The 27,691-nt window shown below is 37.7% G+C and overlaps 1 protein-coding gene and 1 long non-coding RNA gene across 2 annotated transcripts; one reads left to right on the forward strand and one right to left on the reverse strand.

Moving 5' to 3' along the window:
• Positions 1–16,268: 16,268 nt before the first annotated feature.
• LOC130240269 (uncharacterized) lies at positions 16,269–23,295 on the reverse strand. The gene is made up of 3 exons (XR_008838753.1): positions 23,219–23,295; positions 19,613–19,689; positions 16,269–16,623 (listed from the first exon to the last, which is right to left on the reverse strand). It is a non-coding gene; the product is annotated as an uncharacterized LOC130240269 (long non-coding RNA).
• A 160-nt stretch (positions 23,296–23,455) lies between these two features.
• On the forward strand, positions 23,456–26,946 carry slitrk2 (SLIT and NTRK-like family, member 2). Its single transcript, XM_056472909.1, has one exon. It carries the CDS (start codon positions 23,846–23,848, stop codon positions 26,408–26,410), a length of 2,565 nt encoding a protein of 854 aa, XP_056328884.1. The 5' UTR covers positions 23,456–23,845; the 3' UTR covers positions 26,411–26,946.
• Positions 26,947–27,691: the final 745 nt, after the last annotated feature.

Raw genomic sequence — 27,691 nt, forward strand, 5'->3', positions numbered from 1 at the left:
TTTATTTTTGAAAGTGAACGAACATGTCATCACCAGTTTTATCACAAAAAGGCTAACATTTGCACGGTATTCCTAAAAATCTGTGTGTTGTCACATCTGTATTGACATAACAGATTATGCAATTAAACAGCCAATTAGGCTAAAGCCATTTTGTCAGCTAATTGTAATCAGTACAACATTGTTAGCAAAACAAACTATTTTCCTAAAACTGCAATAAAGTGTGAAAGCTTTGTAGATGCTGAGATACAGACCTTGTGACAGCTTTCCTGTGACAAGCATCTGCCAGATCTCAAGATGTGAGCTGTCAAAATCTCTTCTTTTACAGTCACCCTTTTCTAGCACACACTGTATGTAGAAGAAAAAAAAAATAAGCAGCAAAATTTTTAATCTGAAATTTGATCTGTAGGACAAGATCTGTCCTGTAAATTCAATTTAGAACATATGGGAGCTATTTAAACCCACATCTTTATATATTAGGCTCTTATTGTGTGTTTAATTAATGTCAGATCAATCATATGAGTTGAATGCCACCACAAAGCCATTATTAAGAGTGGGAAACTTAAAATATTGTTCAACCTCAGAGTTTCTGAGTTGGGGGAAAGTAAGAGTGGGTGTCCGTAAAAAAATTACTTTATTAGGTCACCTGTCCAACTGCCCGTTAACAGAACTTTCTAATCAGCCAATCACATGGAAGGAGCTTAATGCAATTAGGCATGTAGATATGGTTGAAGCTACGGTCACACCGGGCTTTGTGTGTGTGAAATTCTGTCGTGCGGCACTGCGAAAAGGGGCGGGATTAAACAAGATGATTAGACATTAAAAAAAGCCAGCGATTGCTCTATGTTTTACATTTCTGCCCAGAGAGGTCGTGTTTTGATCCTCGATTGGTCTCACGCAGTCAAGTGATGCGTTTTCGCAGGTTAGAGTTCACCAAGCTTGTACTTTGCACCGCAGCAACATGCGAAACTTGACGCATGACCCCACGTTTCCGGTCTGACGCATTCGCGTGCGTATGAATGGAAGTCTATGGGAGGAAAAGTCAAGTGTGACCGCAGCTTAAGACGATCTGCTGCAGTTCAAACTGAGCATTAAGCTGTGGTCACACTTGACTTTTCTTCTTATAGACTTCCATTCATACACACGCAAATGCATCAGACCGGAAACACAAGATCATGCGTCAAGTTTTGCATGTTACTGCGGTGCAAAGTTCAAGCTTAATGAACTCTGACCTGTGAAATCGCATCATTTGACTGCATGAGACCAATCGAGGATCAAAACAGGATCTCTCTGGACAGAAATTTAAAGCATGGAGCAATCGCTCGCTTTTTTTTTATGTCTAATCATCTTGTTTAAACCCGCTCTTTTTCGCAGCGCCGCACAACAGAATTTCGCACACACAAAGCCCGGTGTGACCGCAGCTTCAGAATGAGGAAGAAGGGTGATTTAAGTGACTTTAATCATGGCATGGTTGTTGGTGCTAGATGAGCTGGTCTGAGTATTTCAGAAATTGGTGATCTACTGGAGTTTTCATGCACAACCATCTGTAGGGTTTGCAGAAAATGGTCAGAAAAAGAGAAAATATCCAGTGAGTGGCTGTTCTGTAGTCGCAAATGCTATATTGATGTCAGAGGAGAACGGCCAGACTGGTTCTAGCTGATAGAAAGGCAACAGTAACTCAAATAACAACCCTTTTTAACCTAGGTAAGCAGGAAAGCATCTCTGAACACACAACATGACCTTGAGGCGGATGGGCTACAGCAATATAAGACCACACAGGCCAATTCTGTCAGCTAAAAACAGGAAACTGAGGCTACAATTCACACAGGCTCACCGAAATTGGACTATAGAAGATTTGTCTCAGGAAGTCTCAATTTCTGCTGTGAGATTTGGATTGTAATGTCAGAATTTGCTGTCAACAACATGAAAGCATGGATCCATCTTGCCTTGTATCAATGTTTCAGGCTGGTGGTGGTGGTGTAATGGTGTGGGGGATATTTTCTTGGCTCGCTTTGAGTCCATTAGTACCATTTGAGCATTATGTCAACATCACAGCCTAACTGAGTATTGTTGCTGACCATATCCATTTTTTTATGACCACAGTGTTACCTTTTGATGGCTACTTCCATTCCAGCAGGATAACGTGCCATGTCATCAAGTTCAATTCAATTCACCTTTATTTGTATAGCGCTTATACAATGTAGATTATGTCAAAGCAACTTCACATAAAAGGTCATAGTAAATTGGAACAGTGTAGTTCAGTTTTTAGTGTTTAAATTCAATTCAGTTTAGCTCAGTTCAGTGTGGTTTAAAAATCACTACTGAGAGTCCAAACACTGAAGAGCAAATCCAACGATGCGCAGCTCTACAGATCCCGAACCATGCAAGCCAATGGCGACAGCGGAAAGGGAAAACAAACTTCACAAATTGGCGAAAGTGAAGAAAAAAAACCTTGAGCGAAACCAGACTCAGTTGGGCATGACAATTTTAATTTCTCCGCTGGCCAAACGTCTTGTGCAGAGCTGCAGTCTCAGCGGCGGAGGCTGGAAGCTGGCCTCAGCGAAGACTCGTCTGTCCCTGGAGCGTCACAGGAATCAGTCTCATTTTCCACTCCTCCATGACCACCACAGTAGCTGCGCAGGATACGGCCTGGTCCAGGATATGGAAACCTTGGGATCATCTCGTTGTTGGTCTTGGATCAAATGTGACTCTGCATAGTCTGAGAGCCTCGGGAAGAGTATCCCCAAGGTGGAAATGGAGAATAAAGAGAATAATTAGCATAGCTGCTGTTCATAAACAACATATATACATTCTGTATATAAACAAGATGCAGAACCTGTGGGGAAACCCGCTAAGTGGTGCATTGAGTGTATGCTTTACTAAACAGATAGGTCTTTAATCTAGTTTTGAATTGGGAGAGTGTGTCTGAGCCTCGGACGTTATCAGGAAGGCTATTCCAGAGTTTAGGAGCTATAAATGAGAAGGCTCAAACTCCTTTACTCGACTTAGCTATTCTAGGTACTACCAGAAGCCCTGAGTTTTGAGATCTTAAAGAGCGCGTTGGATTGTAGCGAGACAGAAGATTGGTTAGATAAACAGGAGCTAGATTATTTAAAGCTTTGTAGGTAAGAAGCAATATTTTAAATTCAATACAAAACTTAACAGGCAGCCAGTGTAAGGAGGATAAAATTGGGGTGATGTGATCAAATTTTTCTAGACCTGGTAAGAACTCTGGCAGCTGCATTTTGTACTAATTGAAGTTTGTTAATAGAGGATGCTGGGCAGCCAGCAAACAGTGCATTACAGAAGTCCAGCCTAAAAGTCATAAAAGCACGGACTAGCTTTTCTGCATCTGAGATGGATAGCATACTTCGTAACTTAGCGATATTTCTCAGATTAAAGAAAGCAGTTTTTGTGACATGGGATATATGATTTTTAAAAGTAAAATTGCTGTCTAATATGACACCCAGATCTTTTATAGTAGAGCTAACGCTAACTTTGTATCCCTCTAATTGCAGGTCGTACAGGATTTGCTGTGTACAGGATTTAGGCCCAATAAGTAATAATTCTGTTGAGTTTAAGAGAAGATAATGGTTGGTCATCCAGTCTTTAACATCTTTAATACACTCAGTTAGCTTGGACAGTTTAGACATCTCGTCAGGTTTAGTTGAAATATATAATTAAGTATCATCTGCATAGCAGTGAAAGCTGATCCCATGTCTTCTAATAATGTTTCCCAGGGGTAGCATGTATATTGTAAACAGCAAAGGGCCTAAAACTGATCCTTGAGGCACCCCGTATTGTACTGGGCTGACTTGTGAAGGTTGTCCATTAATATTCACAAACTGGTACCAGTCAGCTAAGTATGACTTAAACCATTGTAGAGCCTGTCCCTGGACACCTGTAGACTTTAAGCGATTTATGAGGATACCGTGGTCAATGGTGTCAAATGCCACACTAAGATCGAGTAGAACTAATAGCGAGATGCACCCTTGGTCAGCAGCAAGAGTAAATCGGTTATTTTCACTAATGCAGTTTCTGTACTGTGATAAGCTCTGAAACCTGACTGAAACACTTCAAAAACATTGTTCGTCTGCAGAAAGGAGCATAATTGAGCAGAAACAACTTTTTCTAGCATTTTAGATATAAACGGAAGATTTGAAATAGGCCTATAATTAGCTAAGTTGCTGGGGTCCAGTTGTGGTTTCTTAATAATAGGCTTAAAAACAGCTATCTTGTAAGGATTTGGAACATGGCCTAAAGATAAAGAAGAGTTGATAACGTTAAGAAGAGGTTCTCCTATAACAGGTAGCAATTCTTTCAGTAATTTTGTTGGAATTGGATCCAACATACACGTAGCTGGTTTAGAACTATTTATAATTTTATCTAGCTCTTCCTGTTCTAAAGCACGAATCATCACTGGTTTCTTAAACATGAAATGAGATCACTGTACTCAGTAAGAACTCAATTCAATAGAGCACCTTTGGGATGTGGTGGAAGAGGAAATTCGCATCATGAATGTGCAACCGACAAATCTGCAGCAACTGCGTGATGCTATTATGTCAGTATGGACCAACATTTATAGTTTGACAAATACTGCATCTGTAAGACCACATAATGTATTTGTGGACTTGTTTAGGTGAACATGTAGTTGTTTATAATGCAAAAATGTGCTATATTTATAAGGATAGTGCCTATTTGAAAATGTGTTTTAATGATTTTAGAAATGAGACTTCAAGTATGTCGGTGAGCATTCAGCCTCTCGTTGCCCACTGAGAGCACTTCTCTGATGGTTACTTATTTAGGAGTTAGATGGATGCCTATATAGTAGTCTATTTTGAAATGTAAGTCATTTAGGCTATATCTAAAGGCAATATTTGGTCTCAGTCATCTGTTATTTACTCCAGATACAACAGATTTCACTGCAATTTTATGTTTAAAAAAAAAAAAAAAAAAAAATATATATATATATATATATATATATATATATATATATATATATATATATATATATATATATATATATATATATATATATATTGCTATTTGCAGGGGCTTTTCTTGGATTTTCATTTTATTTCATTTTTATTTATAATAATAATTAAATAAATTATTAATTAATTAATTAATTAATTAATAATATAATATATTCTAATACCATTAAAAAGCTTTTCTGGGTTATATACTAAACTCATAGCAGTATTCTACTGTATTGCATAGACAGGTATAACATTTGAGTAGTGAATGAGCCAAACAGGCCTGTATGTCATCTGTTTACCATACAAGCTAAAAAAAATCTCACTGGTTGCATTGCTTTGTTCATATACAAACCTCTATACTCAAATGTATTTTTGTTTGTATTTAAAACAAACAAACAAAAAACTGTCACATTTCGAATTCAAGATGACATACATGCATGCATGCATGCATACATACATACATACATACATACATACATACATACATACACAAACATGCAAGCAAGCAAGCAAACAAACCGTACAGTCTAATGCACAAATTTGGTTCATTAATAAATACACAACCATTTTGTAATGCAAGCCAACACATGCTGTTTCTATCTCTGTCAGATAGGATTGGATATGTAGTTCACTTCAGTCTGTCTGTCACATTTCTGTGCATGACTGTGTGACAGTTACTGCTTAGATACTGAAACCACTGCATTGTGTTTTATAAAAATTGACCAAGAGATCCCCATGCTTGTTTGTTGTAAATTATAAATTGAAGTAATATGACTTTATTACAATCCACAGCATTAAAGCATAAGTAATTGTCAGATGGTTACATACACTGTAGAATAATTTATTATATTATATTGTCTTTACATTTACATTTACATTTAGTCATTTAGCAGACGCTTTTATCCAAAGCGACTTACAAATGAGGACAAGGAAGCAATTTACACAACTATAAGAGCAGCAGTGAACAAGCGCTATAGACAAGTTTCAGGCGTGTAAAAGTCTAAGAAGCAAAACATTAGTAGAAAATTTTTTATTTTTTATTTTTTTTTTTTTAGAGAGAGAGAGAAAGAGGGCTCAGTTAGTGGTATAGCCAGAGAGGCAATTGCAGATTAGGAGGAAAAGTGGAGACTAAACAGTTGCGTTTTTAGTCGTTTCTTGAAGACAGCAAGTGACTCGGCTGTTCTGATGTAGTTAGGGAGTTCATTCTTTAGTGGAGTAAAATCCCACAGCAAAACAAATCATTATAGAACAGGTAAATCACACTCTCAATCAATCACACTAGTCAATCTCTTTTTTATTTTTTTGTATTGTTATTTGTATACTGTAGTTATATAGTTGTGTTTGTTTTGTTTTTGCTTTTTTGGGGGTTAATGTTAGTAAATACCTGCATGCAGCATAGAAATACAAGATATCTCTTTAGATCCTGATGTAGTTTTATACTATTCAGCCTTATAATTTTGATCTGTAAGAAAGATGATCTGTAACGCTATACTCTACATTATGCAAAGGAATAAATTAAATACTAGTTCTAAAGTTCCATTTTTGGCAGAAGAAAGTAGATTCTCATTCAAATGGGTTTTGGAGACCCTGTGTTTGGTTTTGTTTTTTAATATTTTCATTTATCCTGTCAAACTGTTAAAAATGTGCGTACAAAAATTAGGCACAATGCCATCTTGTGCTTATAAAAAATGATGTGAATGCATGTGGTGTTGTTATTATGGCTTATTTTGACAACTCGTAACTAGAAACGTCCTATGACTTCCTACTTGAATGCAGCAATACGTCAGCCTCATGATAATCTAAATATATATCACCTCATCATAAACACGTGATTAGTACATCGTAAAGATGATCTGCTGAATTTTAAACTTCTCGGCAGGACTGTGATTTAAGTAACATTTAAGATGCCATTTACACTAAAATTAATAATAATAATGATAATAATAATAATAATAATAATAATAATAATAATTATTATTATTATTATTATAAGCATTTTACTGTTATATCTGGCATCAAAACCCCTCTAGCATCTTTGACCAGCAAAAAACGAGCTGCAACCTTGAAGCAGATGAACAACAGCAGCATAAGAACAACACACCAATTGACACTCCTGTCAGCTGACAATAAGAAACTATGGCTACATGAAACAAGAAACTATAAGTTTGGAAAACAGTTGTCTGATCTGATGAGTTTCAATTATGGCTGCTACACACCTTCAGCTGAGAGAGTCAGAGTTTAGCATAAACATTTTGAAAGTATGGATCCATCCTATCAACAGATAATCCGTAATAACTTCTGGTGGTGAAATGTGTGTGGGACATTTCTTGGCACATATTAGGCCCCCTAGTAACAATTTAGCATTTTTGTTTTATTAAATATGTGTGTTTTCCTTGAAAGCTGGTGCACACATGAGTCACATTCAACATCCCTGTAGTATAAATATTTTTAAATGTGGATATAAGCGACTACCCAAAACAGATGGCAGATTTATCAGTGAAGCTGAGAATTGTTAAAGAGCCCATATTATGGGTTTTTGAAAATGCCCTTCCATGTAGTGTGTAACACAGCTCTAAGTGAAGTGAAATATCCAGCTAAGGCTTAAATCTGTAAGTGTACAGTGTTTAAAACTATTGATTCACATATAAAAGAGTCGACTCATAGTGCTTCAAACGAGTCGCCTTGATAACGAGTCATTAGGTGTTTCGCGATGACGCAGCCACGAAACACAAGCCTCGCCAGTAGTTACGCGCGCAAACCAGGGAGATTTGAAACCTGCGGCCCCGCCCACTAACACAGAAAAAACACTAGACACACACACACACAGACGCCGCCGGTCGAATGAAGTCAGGCGGTGCTCAGATGGATAATATTGACACTCTACCCAAAGATGAGTTGTTAACCTGGTACAGTACACGCGGTTACTCTTTATATTCTCTTATCACATGTAAGCCACGTTAAAAACGCGACGCGTGCCGCTTTGTTTACGGATTTAACGTTAAAGGCTTTTGTGAGCTCGCGTTCCACTGCCGTTTGTCGTTGCTATGGCGATCGATCGTAAGCTAGGAGACTTGTGTCACTTTCCCTAGTTCTTCTGAGGAGCGTTGTGTGTGTGTGTGTGTGTGTGAGAGAGAGAGAGAGAGAGAGAGAGAGAGAGAGAGAGAGAGAGAGAGAGAGAGAGACTCGCGTCGCTTTCCCTAGTTCTTCTGAGGAGCGTTGTGTGTGTGTGTGAGAGAGAGACTCGCGTCGCTTTCCCTAGTTTTTCTGAGGAGCGTTGTGTGTGTGTGTGTGTGTGAGAGAGAGAGAGAGAGAGAGAGAGAGAGAGAGAGAGAGAGAGACTCGCGTCGCTTTCCCTAGTTCTTCTGAGGAGCGTTGTGTGTGTGTGTGAGAGAGAGAGAGAGGGAGAGGGAGAGAGAGAGAGAGAGAGAGAGAGAGAGAGAGAGAGAGAGAGAGAGAGACTCGCGTCGATCTCCCCAGTTCTTCTGAGGAGGGTTGTGTGTGTGTGTGTGTGTGTGTGTGAAAAAAGCCTTACACTATGAAGCGCGTGTGCACTGTGACTACTTTTATATAGTTGATTACCAGCTGGGCATTTCACTCTGTCTCGTGCTGAAGCCTGTCACTGTCGACCAATCGCAGCAGGCTGTCATCGGTCCAATCAGCGCAGATTAGCTTCGCGCTGAGGTGGGGGTTGGGAACAAATGAATCGCTGAACGATTCATATGGGAGTCGTTGGGATAATTAGGTAAAAATAAATGCAGGTTATAAGACCATCAAAGTGTTTTATGACCTTGCATGCATATTAGACTGTTGTTGGAGACCCTTACAACCTAAATATGACCCTATTTCATGTATAATATGGGCTCTTTAAATAAATACACAAATTATATCTTCATATTTACTTGGAGACCATTTTGAATGGAGCACAACTCCGTTTGAACAGCTCTGCAATCCTGTACACTGGGAAAAGTCAACGTGTGTTCTATATTACTTCTTGCTTCAGTCAAGATATTTGTATTTACACTTATTTGGAAGGGAATAGATACTCTCCCTCTCGCCGACTAGTTAATTGTCTGTCCAGCAGGGTATTTTATAACACTGTTTGCTGTTCAGCACTCGCCCATAGTTTTAGAGTACTCTTTCAATCTCAAAGGTAATAAAAGTGGCACTCAGCCCTTTCCAACAATCAATTACCCAAAGATGCAGAAAGTAGTGAGATTTACCATTCTCAGATCCCTCATAAACCTGTTGAAAAGACAGAGCTGATGATTCAGTCTTCGTTCGGCCACAAAGCTGAGAGAATATTGGCTGATTAAGTAGATGAAATAGTTAGCATTTTGAAAGGGAAGGGCTGTGAAAGAGGCAATGATATCTTACTCCCATTACCCGTAGAGGAGAACAGACTATAATAAAAAAAGTACTCTTGCATTTATATAGTCCCGTTAGTTGTTCCTCAATTAGAAATCTGTGTGAAGTACACTATACTGCTCTGTGCTGTAAAGTCACAATCCATAAAGCACAGCACTAACAAGCAACTCTTTTTTTCTGTTTTCTTTGCATTCCTCGCGTAATGAATGCTCCGTCTTTGTTAAATTCGCATTTACCTGAAGCAGAGTTGTGTAAAATAGGTTGAAGCCTTCATTTGCCACTTTATTCTGCATGTAAACGGTATGAGATCGAAAAATAGTATCCTTTGAGAATAAAGCAGTTGGCATCTGGTGGCCCATGTAATTGAGGAGGATATTATAACCGCTTAACAGCCTTCTCAATCACACAGACATCTAATCCATCTAATCCATCCAGAGGCCCCCATTGTTTCACTGGCACGATCTTCCTAAAAAGGCACACACCAAAGCTTGATTCTCCTTTTATTGCGTTATTAATTGAAATGAGAGTTAGTGGTTATAGAGCATTTGATAGGATTCAGGTCAGTGTTGCTAAATGCTTTTAAATCAATGTTGCAAAGTAACAGTTACAACACTGCGCACCAGTCAAGTGCAAAAAAAGGTCTATAAAGAGACAGCCATTTGTTATTGATTTTTGTTTTACGGGTGTGTTAATTCAAGAACTGTGTCAGACAAAAATATGTTTTGATTAAGCTGACATGAATGTTGAGATCACAAGTGATGAAGCACAGACATAAAACTAGACAGAAGTTATTGTTCATTTAGTCATTTGTGAAGCAACAGGTGCAATCAAATAACATCTAATTATTAGATTTATATATCCCTTGTTGTCATTGAATTGGGGGGGGATCAGGGTAACATTGTAGAGTTTATTTGTGTGTATGTTACATAGACTGTAGAGTGCTTTACAGGTCTAAAGAAAATTATAGATGATAAATGATCTAAAATAAAACAAATACATTTATAGATATGGTATATAAGTATATAATTTTACTCACCTGGGAAATGGAGGCTACTTGAATGGTTTGTGAGCACAAAGCATGCCATTTTATCTGATAATTGAAGGAAATAATTCCTAAAAAAAGGCAATTGACTGTGTAAAGGCACATAAAACAAAACAAAAATACAATGTATATGCCAAGATCAGCAGCTAATCAGCCGGAATCAGCTGAGGCGACGTGATGGCGACCAGCGAGACCAAGCTATCACTCAAGTGGCCATGCCATTAATTATGCAGACTTAATATAACTTAAAATTAAAATTAAATGGATGAGTTATTAAACAATTCACCTCCCTCACAGTTGTCATGAAGTGTAATATTAGCTATATGCACCAAAACCATCTTTTGTACCAGGCTGTAAATATGTTTTTATCAGCTGTAAAACTGGCCAATTTAGCATTTCAGTCAGTGAACATCTGGAGTTCCAGAAGCCAGTCCCCAAAGGCCAGACGATGAATTGCAGTTTCAGTTACTTTTGTATTGGCTTCACGCAGGAAAGCGGGATGTTGCCGCTTAGTTCGTTGGCTTGTTTGTTAGTTTGTTTAACTGTTTGACCAATTGAAAAATAATGTTTTCGGTTACTTATATATAGTTATATACACTTATATATGGCTATGGGAAAAACATAAGAGGCCACTTGGAGATTTTTTTAATGGGTTTATGATTCATATTTAAAGCATGGTGACACTGCAATTTAAGAAAACACATGCAATTACAAAAAACACCAGCAAATAAGGAAAAGATTTTCATCCTGTTGACAGCACACATGCTGCAAATCCTCATAATGCATACACATTTAAAAAATGTGCTGCATTTTCCCACAACGCAAACAAAATAATAAAACATGATGCATTTTCTCTCTAGGCAAACAGTTTATTAAAATGCGCTGCATTTTTTCACAACACAAAAGAACAGAAAACAAAGCAAATGTTTCAAGGGTACCCAAAAACGTGACTGATGTCGCTTTGCCGTAACTATTGCTCAGAGAAGTTGTATGTGATCTTTGAAAGTTGAGTTTTTTGTTTGTTTACTTTAATATCTCGATTACTGTGTATGTAATATTTATTAGCCTAAATAACCATAACCTAAATAGCTGGGTCTGTCACATTTGAGGCTCTCCTTGAAACATTTCATTGTGTTCTGTGCTATTTGAAAGTGTTGTGAGAAAATGCTGCGCGTTTTTGTAAATTGTTTGTGTTGTGAGAAAATGCAGCGGATTTTATTATTTCTTTGCATTGTGTGAAAATGCAGCATGTTTTTTTTTTTTTTTTTTATGTGTTTGCGGCACATGTGCTGTCAAACAGAGGAAGATCTTCACAATTTGCTGGCGTTTTTTTGTAACGGCATGTGTTTTCCTAAATTTCAGTACATTAAGCTCTTTTGGCCACCGTATTAAGAGAATGGTTCACCCAGAAATTTAAACTTACACACACGTTCAGAAACCTAAATGCTACATAATAGTACCTAAAAACTACAAATGTGCACCTCTTGATTTTTTTTAAGAATAATTATGTACATGAAGTACCAGTATATGGACCCTTTGGGTGCAAATGTGTGCCTTTATTTATGAAAGTGCATATTATACTCACTCATTTCAATTTTTTAGTAGTTAACTCAAATTACTGACTTCCAGTGCCTGCTGAATGTGCATTCCCGACAACTTCTTGGCTGAACTCTGATTTAGTGTATTGGAAAGCTACAATATAATATTTGTTGGAATAACCCTGATTTTCAGTCAAATCAACAACAAATCAAAACGATGCTACAGCCAGTTATTCTCCTTTGAAATGTGCCTTCCATGTCAGGGTGTTTGTTTTTGTTTTGGTATGTGTGATCCCACCCACTGCCAGTTTACTTAATACTATATAAACAATCTGGGTTGCCAGTTGGCATAAAATACATTGTAATACATGGAAAACAGCAGTCAAACACAGATTCCACATTCAAAAAATGGAGGGAGGTTATAAGTTATCGAATTTGTGGAAATGTTCATATACAGAAATAACTTGTTTTTGCTTCATATAGGTTAATATTTCCATTCAAAGTTGATCACGACATAAGTTGAGTCATGACATAAAACAAATATTATTTTGAATGAATACAGCATATTGGGTTTTATAAAAAAAATACACATTTTATTCAAGCAAGTTATCCACATCAAAACTACTGTACATAGCATTTTAGCAGTTTGCTGCTGGTATTATAACAGTACATTCAGTATTAGAAAACAAATTAATAATGTTTCACAACCCTCGCTGAAACATTTTATTGACTAATATCTTATTTTGGTTCCATAAAAATATAAATGGGCGACACAGTGGCTCAGTGGTTAGCACTGTCACCTCCCAGCAAGAAGGTCGCTGGTTCGAATCCCGGCTTGGCATTTCTGTGTGGAGTTTGCATGTGCTCCCTTTATTCACATGGGTTTCCTCCGGGTGCTCCAGTTTCCCCCACAAACCAAAGACACGCTATAGGTGAATTCAATAAACAAAACTGGCCGTAGTGTATGTGTGTGCATGTGAGTGTGTATGGATGTTTCCCTGTAACTGGGTTGCAGCTGGAAGGGAATTTGCTGTGTAAAACATATGCTGGATAAGTTGGCGGTTTATTCTGCTGTGGCGACTCTTGATGGAAAAAGGGACTAAGCCAAAGGAAAATTAATAAATGAATAAAAATAAAAATAAACAAATAAAAAACTCAACAAATTGGTTGTTGTATAGATTAAATTAAACACACACAAGCTTTATGTCAAGTTCAGTAGCACTAAGAACTGAAGAGGATGAAAATGACCCACTGTGGGGAAAATGAACCCCATGGTTCATGGAATGTGGGACAATTTTAAAGCCCATTCTTAATTGTGCTCACACCTGTTGGTGTCGTCAATATGGCAACCCATTCGTTCACATTTGAATCACAACTTTCAAACTTTCCAGCTCAATTTAAATAGAGCTCAAATGTACATTTTCATCAGTGATACCTGCAACTGCTATGATAAGTTCTACTGAAGCCTTTATGCGAGTTCCTTATAACGGCTTTGAAAAGGTTACCATTCCTGATTTACAAAGAAAACCTAGGATCTCTGGATTTCCTTTTAGAAAACCACAAAGGAACTGTCCTATCTTCAAAATGTTCTTTCTTTTATATGTGAAACACTGAAAACGTCTAGCAGATTCTGAAAAGACCTTCAAAACACTTTATCAAATGATTAAAAAAAGTAGAGAAGAGCTGTTAAAGAGTTGCACAAGTATTAAAACCAGATTTTACATCCTTGTTTCATTGTACCGGTGTGAAACCTTAAAACTTTTAGTAGTTCAGTTCTTTTAGAGATCAAATCCTTTACTTTTCTTTGACTGAAGCTAAGAAGCTTGACAGAACTTGGCCAAACATGGAGATGAGGGAGAAGTGGAATTACACATCTTTGAATAGAGGTACTTCAGGCCTTGCAACTGATGGATCAGATATATTCATTTATCACTTGCTGTGTTCTGCCAACTCCAGGAAATCATTAAAATCAGCTTATGTTCCACTCAGAAATACCTTTTATAAAATCATCAATAATCGACAGAATGGCGTCAAGGTAATGTAGTGGGTAGCACGATCGCCTCACAGCAAGATAGTCGCTAGTTCAAGCCTCGGCTGGGTCAGTTGGTATTTCTGTGTGGAGTTTGCATGTTCTCCTCATGTTCGCGTGGGTTTCCTCTGGGTGCTCCGGTTTCCCCCACAGCTCAAAGACGGAATTGTCTGTAGTGTATGTGTGTGAATGAGTGTGTATGGATGTTTCTCAGTTATAGGTTGCAGCTGGAAGGGCACCCCCTGCGTAAAACATATGCTGGATAAGTTGGCGGTTCATTCCGCTGTGGTGACCCCTAATTAATAAACAGTCTAAGCCGAAAAGAAAATGATTAAATAAATGAATAATCAGAGATGGTGTGTAATTAAATTTCTATGTATTTATAATCAAAGTTAAAGCAACTGCGTTTTGGTATAATTACATTTTAATTAGGTGAGATCAAATTTCAGATACACACGCAAAGTAAATACCTTGAATATGGTTGTTATTTCATCAATTACTGCTTACATAAACATGGGAATTTTAACCAATAAGGCAACTGATTATCTGTTTTTAATAAACAAATAAATAAAAAATTGGTGTAGTTTGTTCATTTAGCAACTTGCAGCAGTGCTTATCATCACTACACAAAAAAGATCAAATAGAAAGCCATTCAGGGAATGCATTTTTCTTGTAGAAATGCAAAGAGTATTTTATCTTATTTTTAATTCAGGAAACAAAGGATACACAATCCTAGTAGTTTAATCTCGGGCTACTTTCAACAAAACTTTTTAACAGATTTGAAGCATTTAACATCCAATCTGAAAAAGCATGAGTTTTTATTTATTTTTTTAAACCAATAACACTTGTTTTTAATTTTTAAATAATTAAAATCTTAAACAGTTATTAGTGGTTGACTGATATATCACCACAGCCAATATATATATATAAATATTTATTTTTACCTTTCCAGCTTAGCCCTCTTGCCAAAATCAGGTCATTTCTGAGCCTGAGTATTTGGAATTAACCAAACCTTACTTCATCGGTTACAACTGGTGCAAAATACTGCTGCTCGCATGCCGACAAATAGTGGCAAACATGAGCACATCACACCTGTTCTTTACTCTGTTCACTGGCTCCCTGTTCTATTCAGAATTGATTTTAATGCAGTTAATGGTCTTGCACCTTCATATTTAGGTGAGACTTTAAAGGTTCACAAACCGAACAGGGTCCTACAATCAGCAGTTTAGTTGTTGCTGGAGGTCCCCAGATCCAGGTATCAACAATGGGGTGATCATTCATTTGCAGTGGCAGGTCCAAAACTGTGGAATACCCTCCCTTTAAAAACTTCACATCATCACAGATATGGCACTGTTTAAAGATAAACTTAAAATCTATTTACTTAGACTTGCTTTTGATATTCGTTAGTTCAAAATGCTTTAATACTGTAAAGCACTTTAGGCAGCCTTCTGGTTGTAATAAGGTGAAATATAAATAAAGTTTGATTGTGAATGTATCCATTTGACCATGTTACCAACAATGTTAGTCTTAATTTTGGGTCAAATAAAATGTAAAAAAAATTATAATAATGAAAATAAATCAAAAATAAATCCCCCAGTCAGTCTTTTAAATCATTCATTTATTCATTAGTTTTCTTTTCAGCCTAGTCCCTTTATCTGGGGTCACCACTGCGGAATGAATCACCAACTTATCCAGCATATGTTTTACGCAGCAGATGCCCTTCCAGCCGCAACCCAACACTGAGAAACACCCATCCACTCTCACATTCACACACATACACTATGGGCAATTTACCTATGTCTTTGGACTGTGGGGGACACCAGAGCACCCGGAGAAAACCCACGCGAACACGGGGAGAACATGCAAACTCCACATAAAAATGCCAACTGACCCAGCCGCGGCTTGAACCAGCAATCTTCTTGCTGTGAGGTGATTATGCCACCCACTCTGCCATGTGACACTTCCTTTTTTTAATCACCACAATAAACAGGACCATTCCAGGAAAATGTACATACAGCTTTAATCCACCTTTTTTCAACATTTACTCTGAGGCTTTTACATAAAATACAGTATAAAAGCATTGAAAAGGTTGCCATTTTTTGATTTCCAAAGAAAACTGCTTTGTGAGGTTATCTACAGAAAATGTTCTTTCTTTTAACAAGTGAATCACTGAAAACGTCACACTGGTGTTCAGTGAATCATTGAGCACAGACATTATTCTGAATAGGCTTCTAAAACGCTTTATCAAGCATTAAAAAAAAAAAAAAAAAAAAAAAAAAAAAAGTTTCTTTGGAGATCAAATCCTTTACTTTTTTATTTTACCAAAGCGGATCTCAGCCAAACATGTTGAAGTGAAATTACACTTCTTTGAACAGAGCGACTTCAGACCCTGCGATTGATGGATCAGAGATGTTCATTCATCACTCACTGTGTTCTGCCAACTACAGGAAATCATTGAGAGCGGCTTGTGTTCGGGTCAGCACTTCTGTGGACCAGGATGACACAATTCATCAAGTGGAGGGACCCACAAGTTATAGGTCAGCACGGCATTGTTTCAGCATGGGAGTGGGGGAGTCAGTATCTGCCGCTGAATTGTAGGTGTTCCCCTGTGATGTGTTCATAAAAGCAGAGAATGAGCTGTCCTGAACCAAGAGCTGGAGTTACAGCCTTTATCTGTGTAAAGAGAACCACAGACGTTTTACTCATCAGAAGTGCTTTTGATGAGGGAAAGATGTTGATAAAATGAATTAAAGGGTGCTGAGATGTTTAATTTACTGTGCATATACTGTGTATGAAATTGCTACCTGATTAGACATTATATTTAATAATTCATTATATTAGTATTGTTATTGTGAGCACTTACAGTGAAAATACTGTGAATTATATATTATTAATGACAACTGCAAAAGCATTTATAAGTTAAGTTAATTCAATAGTTAATGTATAATAATGCATTTAAAATCTAAATCTTTTATTAACTTAAGTTAATAATTAATAAAATTCCCTTGTATTTTTTTTTTTTACCTAAATATAAAACTATAATATGGCTAATTCCCACTGTTGATTTAAATTTTCTAGTGAGACCTTACTGTAGTGGTCCCTATTATACCTTATGATTTAGATATTTAGTTTGTTTAAAACATGTATTTATTGTTTTTTATACCTATGAAAATTGTTTCTGTAGCTTGGGTCAATGTTGTGATAATACTGTACACTCACCAGCCACTTTATTAGTTACACCTTACTAGTTGGACCCTCTTTTGCCTTCAGAACTGCCTTGATCCTTCGTAGCACAGATTCAACAAGGTACTGGAAATATTTCTCAAAGATTTTGGTCCGTACTGACATGAGAGCATCACTCTGTTGCTGCAGATTTGTCAGCTGCACATCCATGATGTGAATCTTCCGTTCCACCACATCCCAAAGGTGCTCTATTGGATTGAGTACTGGTGACTGTGGAGGCCATTTGAGTACAGGGAACTCATTGTAATGTTTAAGAAACCAGTCGAGATAATTCGTGCTTTATGACATGTTATCCTGCTGGAAGTAGCCTTCAGAAGTTGGGGACACTATGGACATAAGAGGTTGGACATGGTCAGCAAGAATACTCAGGTAGGCTTTGGCATTGACTCAGTGAGTACAATTGGGTCCAAACTGTGGCAAGAAAATCTCCCCTACACCATTTCACCACCACCAGCAGCTTGAACCATTAATACAAGGCAAGATGGATCCATGTTTTCATGTTGTTGACTCCAAATTCTGACCCTACCATGTACAACGTTGCAGCAGAAATGAAGACTCATCAGACCAGGCAAAGTTTTTCCAAGCTTCTATGGTCCAATTTTGGTGAGCTCGTGCAAATTGCAGCCTCAGTTACCTGTTATTACTAGAGTGGCACCCGGTCTTTTGCTGTTGTAGCCCATCCATTCCAAGGTTCAACATGTTGTGCGTTTAGAAATGCTCTTCTGCATACGTTGATTGTAACGAGTGGTTATTTAAGTTACTGTTGCCTTTCTATCAGCTGGAACCAGTCTGGCCATTCTCCTCTGACCTCTGGCATCAACAAGGCAAATGCGCCCACAGAACTGTCGCTCACTGGATTTTTTTTATTTTTGGACCATTCTTTGTAAACCCTAAAGATGGTTTTGCGTGAAAATCCCAGTAGATCAGCAGTTTCTAAAATACCCAGACCAGCCTTGTCTGGCACCAACAACCATGCCACATTCAAAGTCAATTAAATCACCTTTATTCCCCATTCGGATGCTCGGTTTGAACTGCCGATTGTCTTGACCATGTCTACATGCCTAAATGCATTGAGTTGCTGCCATGTGATTGGCTGATTGTAAATTTGCTTTAACGAGCAGTTGGACAGGTGTGCCTAATTAAGTGGCCAGTGAGAGTATATTGAATCTTCAGCAATTAATCACAAAAGAAAATGATACAGGCAGAAGCCTACTCCTGATAGATTCATTACTGAAATGATTGTATTGCCTTTATCCAGCATATTGTTCATTAAGGTGGAAGAAGGTTTTTGTTCAGTTGATTAAACTAAAAGAATAACAGAGTGCAGTAATGAGCTAATCTTTTTGTTGCTATAAAACAGTTTGTTTATGATGTAAGTTGGCCAGATGTCTTCGTTTTATGGGGACATCTCTAATTTCTGGTGTCCTGTCCCAGACTGGAGGTGTTCCCAGAAATGCCAACTGCTTTATTATCCTCAATTTTATAAAGATACACCATTATTAATGAGATAACTATTCATGTCACATAATATTCTTTGTGTGTATATACAACGTTTGAAGAGATTGCTATGGACACAATACTGTAGGTTGACTTCTTTTTTTAATTATCATTATTTATAATTAATTGCATGCATTAAACTCACAATTTACAACTTCCCTTTTTAGTTTTGAATTAGACAGACCTCTTGAAAAAAAAACAAATTTTTTTATTTGTGAATGACGGCAGCATTTTTGAATGAATCATTTGACTAAATGATTCAATGACTTAAAAATAAATGCAAAGCAAATTATGAATTTTGAATGAGCCTTTTAACCCTCCTCTTATTTTTAATATTATTATTATTATTATTATTGTTATTATTATTTATTATTAATATTATTATTATTATTATTATTATTATTTTATCTTGAAGTTTGATTACTTTTTAGTTTTTAAATGACCCCAGCATTATAAAAAAATAAGAATGCTGCTTTAACTTTTAGAATACTGTCTTGCTAAACGCTTTTTTTTTTTTTTTTTTTTGCACCTATGCAGGTACCTTTAGAAAATAGAAGACTTTCTTTAGGCAAATTTAGGTGGTGCCAACTGATTAAAAAGTTACTGAAACAAACACACCATCACATTCTTGACTTCCAAACTTGTAAGTAAAAAAATATAATAATAAAAACTAAATTGCACCAATGATCACTGAAAATGCCCAACACTTCCACACAGGGTGATATTATTTACATAACAAGTTAATGCAATATGCACTTATTTGTCATCCACAGTGTTCCATAACTCTTTCATAACAGTATTAGTGTGAAGTGATAATTATATATGATGAAAAATAAAAGCTCTCTGTCACAGCAGTACAAATGACACAGGGTGGGCATATTGTTATGGAATAATTACAAATCTGTGAGACTAAAATGCTTACACTGAAAGAACACATCAATTTTCACAAAAAGCATTTCCGCATATGCCCATATGCAAGAGGCAGTGCAGCCAGAGGATCTGAAAACAGATTTAGATGACGTAAAACATATGAGTCATTCAGCAATAAATGCATCAGATACCAAGATAAAGTTTTGCCTTTCATGTGCAGATGGTGCCGTGTCAGTCTTTGAGGTTAGAAAAAAAAATCACTTTGCACATTTCCTAACAGATGTTAGAAAGTTTATCCATCTGATAGGGCCTTCATTAAATTCCTCATCAATGATGACCTTATTAACCAAGAGGTTTTAACAAATGATTAAGAACAGAAGTGAACAGGCTATGGCTTTGCTTCCTCAAATTTCTGATTGATGATCGCTAATTACTGTAAAGCAAAGATAGATGAATGAAAGCTAATATGGATTTTACTCTAATGTCTTCCTGAAAGTCAGTTTATTGAATAATGTTCATCAAATTTAAATGCTACAAATTAGAGTTTGGTGAATTGATTTGGACTTTAGGACCTACAGTTGAAGTCATAATAATTATACCCCATTTGTTTTTTTGTTTTTTTGTTTTTTTTCTTTTTTAATATTTCCCAAATTATGTTTAACAGAGCAAGGAAATTTTCACAGTATGTCTGATAATATTTTTCTTGGAGAAAGTCTTATTTGTTTTATTTCGACTAGAAAAAAAGCAGTTTTAATTTGTTTTAAATCTATTTTAAGGTCAAAATTATTAGCCCCTTTAAGCTATATTTTTTCGATAGTCTACAGAACAAACCATAATTTAATTAACTTATTACTCTAACCTGCCTAATTAACCTAATTAACCTAGTTAAGCCTTTAAATGTCACTTTAAGTTGTATAGAAGTGTCTTGAAAAATATCTAGTCAAACATTATTTACTGTCATCATGGCAAAGATAAAATAAATCAGTTATTAGAAATGAGAAAACTATTATGTTTAGAAATGTGTTGAAAAAAATCTTCTCTCCGTTAAACAGAAATTGGGGGAAAAATAAACAGGGGGCTAATAATTCAGGGGGGCTAATATATATATTGATGGATGGATGGATGGATGGATGGATGGATGGATGGATGGATGGATGAATGAATGAATGAATGAATGAATGAATGAATGAATGAATGGATGGATGGATGGATGGATGGATGGATGGATGGATGGATGATTTATTGAATGAATTACGAGTGAATGAATGATGAATAATGTGATCTTTGAACCTTCTGTTTCATTATATTCTATATTATGTCAGTCAAAAAATAAATATACAAAAACAATGGGGTTTCAGTGCTATGCGCATTCAAACTGCTAAAATCAGAAAACAAACAAAAAATCAGTAGGCTCTTTACTCCACAGGTCAAACCTGAGAACAAAAGATAAAAAATAAATATATACAATAACTTAATGAATAATGTGAAATTATGGTTAAATATTATCGATTTAACGTGTTTCAATGAGTACATTTTGTCCTTAAAATACCTTTGTACTTAGTGTGTAGAACACTTAGTGTAAATACATTTAAATGATGGACAGTTAGGCAGACACTTTATTAGTTAATACGTTATTAGTTTGTTAGAATCAAATAAAATACATTCCTTTATCTTATTCTGCATGTCAATATTCTCACTCTTTTATCTTTACCCTATAGCTACATGATGCCTAAAACCACAGCTAGACCTACTGCTGCTGCAATCAGATTTATTAAACCCCCTGAATTATTAGCCCCCCTTTTTATTTTTTTCCCCAATTTCTGTTTAACGGAGAGAAGATTTTTTCAACACATTTCTAAACATGGGTGACGCAATGGTGCAGTGAGTAGCACATTTGCCTCACAGCAAGAAGGTTGCTGGTTCGAGCCTCGGCTAAGTCAGTTGACGTTTCTGTCTTAAGTTTTCCTCTTGTTCTCCCCTTGTTCGCGTGGGTTTCCTCCGGGTGCTCCGGTCTTCCGCACAAGTTCAAAGATGTTGGTGGTACAGGTGAATTGGGTATGCTAAAATTTACCCTATAGTGTATGAGTGTGTGTATGGATGTTTCCTAGTGATGGGTTGCAACTGGAAGGGCATCCGCTGTGTAAAACATATGCTGGATAATTTGGTGACATTTAAAGGCTTAACAAGGTTAATTAGGTTAACTAGGCAGGTTAGGGTAATTAGGCAAGTAATTGTGTAACGATGGTTTGTTCTGCAGACTATAAAAAAATATATAGCTTAAAGGGGCTAATAATTTTGACCTTAAAATGTTGTTTTAAAAATTAAAACTGCTTTTATTCTAGCCGGAATAAAACTAATAAGACTTTCTACAGAAGAAAAAATATTATCAGACATGCTGTGAAAATTCCCTTGTTCTGACACCATTTGGGAAATATTTTAAAAAGAAAAAAAATTAAAGGGGGTTTAATAATTTTGATTGCAACTGTAACTACATCCAGTCATTATGAGATATTTGAGGGAGAACTAGTTATTATGAATAATTTTTTTTCCCTAATCTAAAGTTTTACCAATGCGTTAACGTTCATCCCTATCCAGTAATAGCTGCGTTTGGCCTTGGGCATATTGTCCTCCTTTTCTTGGCTATCTATCATGATTGTTATTGCCAGTGTGCAGCAGGTAAATCAATAATTTATGACAGATTACCTTAGGCCTGAAGGTGCATTGTAATTGGAATTTAAGCTGGTTCTTAATATTACAATGAATTAAGTTTCACATGTCGCTTTGCCAAACAGCAGTCAGTAAATAAACAAGAGGAATGGATGAGAAAAATTAAGTCCAATGCAATCAGAGAGAGAGTAAAACTGTTTCTCTTCTGTCATTTTCTCTATTGCTGCTGTCCTTGTCTGGGTGTTTGCGTCAGTGCGCATCACAAACTTGTTGTTTGTTTTGCGTTTCCTGACAATTTAGACACGCTTAAAAACGCATTGACACCTCAGAAAATATGTTTCATATGTGTATATTGGAGGTACTTGCGCCTCCTAGTGGAGGATTAGGATTAGAACAACTGCTCTTATCAATGCCACAAACTTTGATTACAGAAACTGGACACTTGTTTTTACTTAATTCTCGTTGTAAACACGTGATGCTGCAGATTCGTGTTTAAACCAAATATCACACAAACAGAACGCTAATTAAAAAAAAAAACACGTTTATTATTATTATTATTATTATTATTATTATTATTGTAATTAATATTATTTAATAATAATAATAATAATAATAATAATAATAATAATAATAGTAATAATAATAATAATAAGAAGAAAAGAAATCTATAAAAATCCCAAACGCACATATTAATAAAAAACATAAACAATACAAGCATGATGCCTACAACAGCACACACACACACACACACACACACACACACACACACACACACACACGCACACACACACACACACACAGACACACACACAATCAACGAAAAACATAGCAGATCTAATAGATTTAAAATAAATAATACCATAATATTTTAACGGCACCTAAAACACTGTTTATTAAACATTGGTAAACAAAAGTCTCTACATAATTGGCTATCGAGTTGTTGTTAAGACAAAAATGTTTTTTTAACTAACAAATAAAATAATCTACTCACTCATGACGTCGGAATTTTATGCAGAGCTCTGATCCAGCGCACACACACACACACACACACACACAGGCGCGCGCTCCTGGTGGGAGTGAGTGAGCAAGCGCGGAGTCTCTCTCTCTCTCTCTCTCTCTCTCTCTCTCTCTCTCTCTCTCTCTCTCTCTCTCTCTCTCTCTCTCTCTCTCTCTCTCTCGCACTCTGAAGCTCGCTCGCACAGCACTCAGTTTCCCCGCGCATCACGCACCGTCAAGTTGACTGTCGCCATGCAGGATCACCGGCGTGAAGTTGCTTTCGTGTGAATATCTGTCGCGCTGCAGGTGAAAAAAAAAGAAAAGCTACAAGACTCTCCGGAACTGTGGTGCCTCGGATGCGCTTTAAAGTGCTGCATGAATGCCTGCTCATTATCCTGGGATTTCACTATCACTGCGAGGAACGACGATGCGTTCGGTCCAGCAGCGGCCACAGAGCGCTCGGTGATGGATGTCTTCTCTATTCCGCCTTTTGGGAATTAAGGAGGGTCAATGGAGAGCCGTGCGCTTTTGTGCGCCTTTTAAAATCTTCTTTTGAGGCTGTGCATGCCTGTTTCGAGATTTGCACATTAATGCTGGGGCTTTCGGCGTTATTGCTGTAAAAATGCTGAACAACATTCTCTTGCTGAGCGTTTTAACAGTGACCAGTTTCCCTTCAAAGACAGACAGCCGCAAAACTTCCAAAGACATTTGCAAGAACCGGTGCTCCTGCGAGGAAAAGGAGAACGCGCTGAATATCAATTGTGAAAACAAGGGTTTTACCACGGTCAGTCTGTTCCAGCCTCCGCAAAACAAAATCAGTCAGCTCTTTCTGAATGGAAACTTTCTCACCAAGATAAGCCAGAACGAATTCCTCAATTATGGTAATGTAACATCTCTTCATTTAGGCAATAATGGCTTGCAGGAGATCAAAACAGGGGCATTTAATGGGTTAAAAAACTTGAAGCGTCTTCACCTCAATAATAATAACTTGGAAATCATAAGAGAGGACACTTTTTCTGGCTTGGAGAGTTTGGAGTATCTGCAAGCTGATTATAATTACATTAGTGCTATAGAGGCTGGGGCTTTCAACAAACTGAATAAACTCAAAGTCCTGATCCTTAACGACAACCTTTTGCTCTCTCTACCTAACAATATATTCCGCTTTGTCATGTTGACGCATTTGGATTTAAGGGGAAACCGGCTGAAGACGCTGCCATTTGCTGGCGTTCTTGAGCATATAGGTGGAATAATGGAGATTCAGCTGGAAGAGAACCCATGGAATTGCACTTGTGATTTGATACCCCTGAAAGCCTGGCTGGATACTATTTCGGTCTACGTGGGGGATATTGTTTGCGAGACACCATTCAGGCTGCATGGTAAAGACGTCACACAGCTAATCAAGCAAGACCTTTGCCCCAGGCGCAATCCCGGAGATGCAAGTCATCGTGCGATGCAACCACCATCCGATTCACAATACCAGGGTCTGTCTCCAACTCTGCGGCCTCGAGTCACCCCGACAAGAGCCCCCAAGGCCTCCCGCCCCCCCAAAATGAGATACCGTCCCACTCCTCGTGTCACGTCTAGCAGAGATAAACACGTATTCGGGCCTATCATGGTGTATCAGACGCGCTCGCCGGTCCCAATGACCTGTCCGAGCATTTGCGTGTGCACATCGCAAAATCCAGACAGCGGATTAAACATCAATTGCCAGGAACGGAAACTTCAGAACATCTCTGAACTTCAGCCCAAACCATCGTATCCAAAGAAGCTGCATTTGACTGGTAACTATTTACAGATCATATATAGAACAGATCTGACAGAGTATAGCTCTCTTGAGCTCCTTCACTTGGGGAATAACAGAATAGCAATCATTCAGGACGGGGCCTTCGAGAATCTCACCAGTTTACGGAGGCTTTATCTGAATGGCAACTACATAGAAAGCCTGTCCCAGTCTCTATTCGCTGGGCTGCAGAGCTTGCAATATCTCTACCTGGAATACAACATCATTAAAGAGATTTTACCCCACACCTTTAACTCGCTGCACAATCTGCAGCTATTATTTCTTAATAATAACCTGCTGAGATCCCTTCCCGACAATGTGTTTGGAGGTACCATGCTGACAAGGCTTAATCTCCGAAATAATCATTTTTCCCATCTCCCCGTGCGTGGGGTGCTGGACCAGCTCTCTGCCTTCATTCAGATCGACCTCCAGGAGAACCCGTGGGACTGCACCTGCGACATTGTGGAGCTTAAGAACTGGATGGAGCTGTCCAGCACCAGCGTAGTGGTGAATGAGATCACGTGCGACTCACCCTCCAAGCACGCAGGTCGTCTCTTACGCTCCCTTCGAAATGATGCCATATGCCCAGAGACGGATGAGGTTTCTGTGACTAAACCCCCGACTGTTGTGAGCTCGAGCACCGAAGCGACCCCTTCTTCCTCCATAACCCCGACGGACAGGATGCCCGAGATGCCTCCAGAGGTGCCCTTGTCGGTTCTCATCTTAGGCCTGCTCGTTGTATTCATTCTGTCAGTGTGCTTCGGGGCAGGATTGTTCGTTTTCGTCCTCAAACGTCGCAAGGGGGTGGAGAACGTTCCCTCAGGCACCAATAATCACTTGGACTTGAACTCTTTCCAAGTACAATATGGCTCTTACAATGCAGACGTCAATGCGGATAAAAGTGACAACCATGTGTACAACTACATTCCCCCTCCCGTGGGCCAGATGTGTCAAAACCCTATCTACATGCAAAAGGAGAGCGAGCAGGTGGCCTATTATCGAAACCTGAAGGAGCTGAGCTTCAACACCCTCGATCCTAAAAAGGAGGAGCTTGACCGAAGCCCAACTTTCACCATAAGCACAGTGGAGTTCATTGATAAGCAACCCTGTGCCAATCGTGAACCGGAACTGCTTTACCAGAACATTGTAGAGAGAGCGAAAGATCTACCCCAATCTGGGCCACTCAGCTATAACTTTTGCACTTTACCCAAAAAATCCTTCATCCCTCCCTACGAAAACTCCCGGCGACTCAACCAGGATCGATTAAACAAAACCGTTCTCTACGGGACCCCCAGAAAATATGCTGCACAGTCCAAAAATGAGCATCCTTTGCTATCCAACAAGCTTAAAACCGAGCCGGACTACCTCGAAGTGCTGGAGAAACAAACTGCGATGAGTCAGTTGTAAGATCAAGTCCCTGTAAAACTGTACCATCTGTGTATTCTACCACAAGAGACAATAATAACAACAACACCATCACAGACCTAAGCCTTCCGTCTTCTTTTAGAGGCTGTATACATACCCGCGATTTAAAGATGATATATTATTTTCTCTAAGAGTTAAATTATTTCTTCTACTTGAAACATAAAGACTGTAGCAGTTGTCGCAAGAATATGTATAGCTTACAGCTCCATGCTTTTTTGTAATATGAAATATATATTTTCTCTCAGACGACAGGGTTGTTGAAATGACATTCCTGTAGAACATGTTGGATGGTGAGTGCAACACAAATTCCTGGTTCCAGAAGTGCCTTTGCACTTGAAGAATTTTATCTCTGCTTTCTGCTAATCAAATTTTTATAAGTGCTGTATTTTAAGACTCTTTATGTAAAATAGAATTATTGTCAATTGCATTAAACGGAAAAGTAAAAAGGTACTCTGGTGTTGCAGAGAATCTTGCTTTCCATGTTTGTCTGTGGTTCTAAAATCAGGTCGTTTCTATGATTCCAGTGTGATGTTGGTTAGTACAAATGCTGAATTAAATGTCCTATGCATACAGAGATGGATGTGAATTGAGCAGTGTTCTGCAGCACAGCTGATCTCCTTTAATGGCACGCAGCAATGTGTGTGTGTGAGTGAGAGAGAGAGAGAGAGAGAGAGAAAGAGAGAGAGAGAAGGTGTGTGGGCTCAGCGTATATCTTTCCTTATTGTATTTGCCTGGTTTCTGTGTCATGCAGCATTCTCAGTGAAAAAGAAATGGTTGAGAAAATAATTTTTGTACGCCTGAAATTTCCAAATCTCACCGAGCTGCTTGATGTAGTATACGATTTATGCTCCTGGGACGTTTGCTCATTCATTTTTTAAAAATTTAAATAAGACTGTCTTTGACTGTAGAATCATGGTTGCTGTCCAAGGTGCTAAAATGACTTGGTTGAGATACACTGTTGTTTTAGTGCTGAATTTTTAAGTATGGCTTATTATAGACAAGTTAAACACTTGAAAAATGATGCAGCTGTTTGTTATGCTATAAATCATATGGGGTTTATTATTTACTATGAGCAAAGAATTATAGCTTATGCATATCTTGATTACATTGTTTATTTATGTTTTATTTGTTTGATTTTTTACTTAAATGTAAAAAAAAGTTTGTGCCCATCCCCTCCCCCCTCCCCCATGGAAAAAAAAGGGAGCGCATTGGCTACAGTGCTTGATGTGAGAGAATGTTTTTCATCCAGTTTTAAATGGAGTG

Source organism: Danio aesculapii, chromosome 14, assembly GCF_903798145.1.
Source record: "Danio aesculapii chromosome 14, fDanAes4.1, whole genome shotgun sequence".
Classification (NCBI taxonomy): Eukaryota; Metazoa; Chordata; class Actinopteri; order Cypriniformes; family Danionidae; genus Danio; species Danio aesculapii.

Excerpts from the sequence above, each read along its gene's own strand:
- slitrk2 (XM_056472909.1), top strand. The coding sequence starts at position 23,846 with ATGCTGAACAACATTCTCTTGCTGAGCGTTTTAACAGTGACCAGTTTC.